Below are 5,566 nucleotides of genomic sequence, written 5' to 3'. Positions count from 1 at the left end.
CTGACTGGGAGCAGAAGCATGCTCTCTTTTGGAGATTCCAGAGAGAAGGTCAGGTAGTTGCTTCTCAACTTCTCTGAGCTAGCAGGTTTTCACCACAGCCTTTGATTCTTGAGTCTTATTAATATAGAGAACAATAGAGATTTAACTAAAAGCTATATTTGGCAACAGCAACAGAGCCAGTGCATGTGGGAACAGAATTCCTGCCAGGCCATAGCCTGAGCAGTCTAGCCACTGCCAGAAAAGCATGCCAGTAATGTCAGGGCGACATTTATTTGCCAAAACAGGAATAGATTAAAGGGCAACCTCTGTGGCGATAGAAAAACAACACTGCTGTAACTTGTTATTATGTACTGCAGCATATTTATGGCTTTTTAAAAAAATATGTTGGATTTAAAAAAAACTATCACTCTAAGGACATAAGCAACAGCATAGATAAGAGTTTTATTGGTGGTAAAATTTGAGTCATATTGTGAGGGCGTGAATTGGGGTCAACATGAAAGGACATCAAGTTTAGTAGCAAAGTTCAGATTAGAAGGCCAGGCCCACTGTTGTGGACAAGGTATACAATTTTTTGCACCAAGTTCTTTTCTTCTGAGAAACCTGATTATTATAACACCTGTATATCAGAGATTTTCCAATAATGATTGAAACAATATATGAACTGAGTAGGAAACTGAACTGAAAACAGTTCTTAATAACTATTGTCTAGGTAAATTCAAAATTACAGAAAACACCATTACTGTGCACACTAATATTCTCCTTAAAAGTGAATCTGATCTATAAGAATTAGAAGTATCTAGTAGCAGAAATGTTATTTTTCTATTTCAGGCTTTTACATTTTTCTTTTTGTCTGATATTCCAGCTTAAAAACTTAAAGCATGCATTTATTTTCTTCATGAGCATCTCATGCATTTACACTTGCCTGAGTTAAGTATTCCAACCCAGGTGGACAGTTCAGCGGAAGAGGTGGTGTAGGCATCCATGGGGTCCCTCCAGGCCCACTTGGATGATTGTATGCTGGCTGATTTTGGACAGGAAAGCCACCTGGGCCAGCACCTGCATAACCTCCAGGTGGGACTGGGTAGCCAGCTTGGGGTCCTGGATAGGGACCCTGGGGTCCTTGGTAGCCAACCCCAGGGCCTGGATAAGGACCCTGTGGTCCTTGGTAGTCAGGCTGGGGTATGGGGTAGCCATTATGTTCCGGAGGTCCTGAAATACAAAGCAACTAAAATAAATCATCACTGTAGAAGAAAAATCAGTTCATTAGAAGTATCCCAATTATCTACAACCTGATAGATACAGGATTTATATGATTCTGTAACTGTTACCTGCTAGAAAAATATGTTCTAATAATTGGAAATGGGAAAAAAAAAACAAGCTCTGCCCTAAAGCCATGACATGTAACCCTTCTGGCATCCTATAACAGAAGACCCAAAAATTTGCATTGATGTAAAGGAATCTGAGAGCAAGATGGTCACATGATGTAACTATGCTGACATCTTACCATAAGAAAGGAAAGGCTCTCTATGTGAAGGGCGGATGAGACATGTTTCAGGTGAAATGCAAGATAATGTCAAAACCCTCACCATGAGAAAAGAGGGAGAAATGCATACCCACTTGAAGTTAATTCTGAGTGGACTGAATTCTTCTCTAACTCTCTGGCTTACATCTTAAACTTGCTGGAAATTCTCCCAATGCCAGTTCTTTGGGAACTTAGCAGAGGTGTTCAAGCCTGGTCTCACAGTAGAAGAACCAGGTAATTCAGAAATTACCAGTCCCTGAGTTCACAATTTAAGTTACTGGTAAGTGAAGCCATGGTTGACAGCTACTGCCTCACAACCTTAAAAATTAGCCAGACCATATTCTTTAGTTATAAACATCTGGTAAAGATCTAGGATCCACAGAGCAGTATCTATGACAATCTGTTTGCTCAGCAAAGAGAGGAGACTGTGTCAACCTTGATAATCCCCAGGTTGTTCTTTTGAAGATGTGGCTAGCTGGCTACTGGAAAACCTGGGTAAACCATTACCTGGGCATTAGCAGAGGTCAGATAATGCTCACAGTTACATTTGCTAAACGAAAATCTTTCCATTCTTTATGCATTGGTTCAAAATAAGACTTAAAATTTGTATCCCTGGTATATAATGATATGATTCATCTATTTTTGTGAGACATGAAAAGCAATAATCATCGTAATTACAACACGAAGTGTTTTTCTTTTCTCTTTTAGTGGTGGGAATTGAATTATGTTCTCACACATACAAGGTAAACATTCCACAAATCTGAGATTTTTACCTTGCATCAGGCTTTTGCTAAATGTGTGAACCTACCACCTACCTGCCTCAACTTACTATGCTTCTAGTATTATGTACCTGCATCTCTTAGCTTGGCGAAGAATAAAGGTGTCCATCATACACACCACAAAGCGGAAACAAGAACCCAAGGTAGCTTCCAGGGTTAAGTAGTCTTTTCATTTATCCACTACTTTAACGGACACAATTAAGCAATCGTCCTGCATGGCTCAAAAACACCCATGGAAAACTTTCCTAAGTCTCATGACATGACCACAGTCTTCACAACAGATGAACAGTCAATAAAAATTAATTGTTCCTTTTTAAGTGAAGCATTGTTGCTCAATACAAAAATACTCCAGATTTTACAGCTCTCCTTTATATTTAACCCTTACTGCCCTCTGCTAAAAAAAAAAAAAAAAAAAAAAAAAAAAAAAAAAAAAAAAAAAAAAAAAAAATTCCTATGGAAAACACATGGGGCAAAAGAAAAAAAAAATGCCAAAATTTCTTTAATCAATTTCATGAAAAAGAATCACAAAAAACCCACATATGTGCCCCACCCCCTTTGTATCTCTCCCTTCCAAATTTAAAATGATGAGTGTTATTTTCCCTTCTGCAACAAGTTGTTACCTTGGAATGCTGCTGGAGGATACTGAGGGCCATACCCAGCTGGAAAATGTGTCCCTGAGTGAGGAGCCTCTGTTTGCATGCCTGCAATTCAGGGAGAGGTACATGCATGTCAGCTTACATGAGATGGCTTCGGGAAGACTGCACAGCACTGAGACAGAGTGTGACTAAACCAGGAAAGAAAACTCAGCACGTGAGTTCTTTGTGTGGAAGAGTTAATGTGAAGGAGACTTTTGTTCCAATCACACCGTGAAAACTGATTCATACAGTTGAACAAATGGCCTGTGTTTTATGGTTTTGAAATTCACTCTGAGTAGCTTAGAAAAATCAGAGACCTATGAGATAGCTATAACTTGAGAATATTTAATTTTACTTTTATGCATACAATTGATGTGTATATATATATTATGTAAACTTATTCATATACATACACATTCCATTTTTCTTCAGTCACTAACATACCTACATGCACACAACTATATGAGTATCATGAGTTAAAAAATCATTGTCAAGTGAATTTCTCTAAGTTGAACGAATTGCTAGCATGTACAATAGCTCAAATCTACACAAAGGTATATTTCAAAGGCTTTAACTTTGTTTTATGAAAACTTAGACCAATACAAAGCCATCAAGAAAACTAAGTGGTCTGGACTGAAAGTTGTCGAATATACTCGTCAAAGCTAGATTATGGTGACATATGTATCGTTTTGACCATTTCAACAAAGATGAAAGAGAAAGGAAAAACATTTCTGAGAAAATGACTTGACTAGTAATATTTTCCAAGATATGTAATGCTTTTCTTCTCAAAACTTAAATTTTGATAAGGCAAAATCTTATATTGTAGACTTTATATGTTTTATTTAGAACTTTCCTGAGAGGGAAGAAAGAGGAAGAACAATGTGATGAATATTACTAAATCCTATGTATATTATAAAACACACATCATGAAAGCATGCATCTGAACACTCTTCAGGTATCAAAAATCTTATTCTTTGATTAGTATGACCAGAATAGCCATTATGTATATAAATTGTGTCCAAAAGTCCAGAAAAGTTCTTTGGATAAGATACAGTACACTCTACAAAATATATCTGTCTGTACACCTAACATAATCCTTTCCCTGTGGCTTTCTTGTTACTAAATGGGACCATTGACATTTGTGTCTACCTTCTCCATGCTAGAATACTAAATAAGACAGCAAGGATAATAGCATAACAGTGAATCAGAAGAGCAATTTCAAAAGCTGAACGAAACAATCAAGTAATGTCTTATCAGACTATATTATAAAGAAGAAAAATAGATAATCGACATGAATTACTTACTGTGCTTTTCCATGATTTCAACTGTCCTGGAAACAGAATATCTGACATTAGTCCATTATCTACAAATTCATAGGAGAGATGTTCTGCTCCAAGGTGCTCAAGAGCTCAAGGCACAGGTTTGGTTTTAGTCCTCCTCACCCAGTTTAGCCTGATCTACTTACTCAAACTTTTGGGTTTGATTCTCATTCCCATACTCTCATTCTTAGTAGAATTTTGGCTGGACCTGAAAGATTCCCCAACTGGCAGCAGAGCTAAATGGACAGCCTTCCCAACCTGCACTTCTACAACATGTGGTTCATATATGAATCTCTGAACTCAGCTATAGGAATGGCCCAACAAGGTCAGAAGTAAATTTCCAGGGCAAAGGACTGGAGTCTGGAATCCAGGATCTATGGATTGTCCTGACCTTCTTGAGCCCCAAATAGGAGAAGGCTTGATATTCTTCTTCTGTGGATTAAAACTTCTTACTAGGGGACCTTGGTTAAGGTTCTAATGGTGACAGCATTCTTGACAATCCTAGTGACTGCATTAGACTACTTCTGCAGAAGCATGCATTACAACAAAATTTCTACTTAGTCCTGTTCCCAGTAACTGGATCCCATCTTAGCTTTATCTACTACTATCTAGGTATCACATACTGTAACTCTAAATGGCAACTCACTCTGTGACTACTGATTATAACTGAAGCATAGCAGACAAAAATTCTGTTACTGAAAACTTTTATCTTGCATCCTCCTGAATTAAATGGGTGTCTCCTCTCCTCTGGTACACTCCAGTGTTGGCTGTCCTTTTACTAACTCCCTGTACTGTGTAATTCTGAGGAACAAAGCATCCAATCAATGTGACTATATAACTAATTAAATCCAATATTCTTAAGAAACAAATGCCATCTTCTACTTCACCTCAAAATTGTTTATCCACTGGCAATTTTAAGTATAAAATTTTATATCTAAATGAAATACTTATTCCTAAGTATTATTACCTCAATTTTAATTACTTTATATGCAAGAAGTTCATCAGTGATCAAATAAATCTCAATAGCTTTACACTAGAATAAATCTAAAAAAGTATTTGTATTATTCATTAAAATTTCTTTATATATTTCAAACAATAGGAACTCAATTTTGCATTAACTAACCAGTAGCCAGCTCCAGTATCAATTGTGAAGGGCAGAAATACAAATATTTTTTCCAATTAATCCACTGGGTTAATAATAAACTAATAAGCATGTGTAATTCCAGTAGAGCATAAGCTTATATAGGGCTATGTTAATCTTTCAATGTCCCATATTTCTTTCTTTTTTTGGTTTTTTGGAGACAGGGTTTC

General features: G+C 36.8%; 1 protein-coding gene across 1 annotated transcript in view; it reads right to left on the bottom strand.

The window, feature by feature from the left end:
- Plscr1 (phospholipid scramblase 1) overlaps nt 1-4,253 on the bottom strand; it is a 12,240-nt gene extending 7,987 nt beyond the window's left edge. The window contains exons 1-2 of the mRNA XM_035444525.1: nt 4,241-4,253; nt 923-1,209 (exon numbers count right to left, since the gene is read on the bottom strand). Of these exons, the coding sequence (XP_035300416.1) occupies nt 923-1,209; nt 4,241-4,253 (300 nt within the window). The remainder of the gene's footprint in view (nt 1-922; nt 1,210-4,240) is intronic.
- Between the last annotated feature and the right edge of the window lie 1,313 nt (nt 4,254-5,566).

The sequence above is a fragment of the Cricetulus griseus genome, chromosome 4, assembly GCF_003668045.3.
Source record: "Cricetulus griseus strain 17A/GY chromosome 4, alternate assembly CriGri-PICRH-1.0, whole genome shotgun sequence".
Taxonomy (NCBI): Eukaryota; Metazoa; Chordata; class Mammalia; order Rodentia; family Cricetidae; genus Cricetulus; species Cricetulus griseus.
Note: the sequence above shows the minus strand (reverse complement) of the source record. Positions and strands in the feature narration are given on the sequence as shown.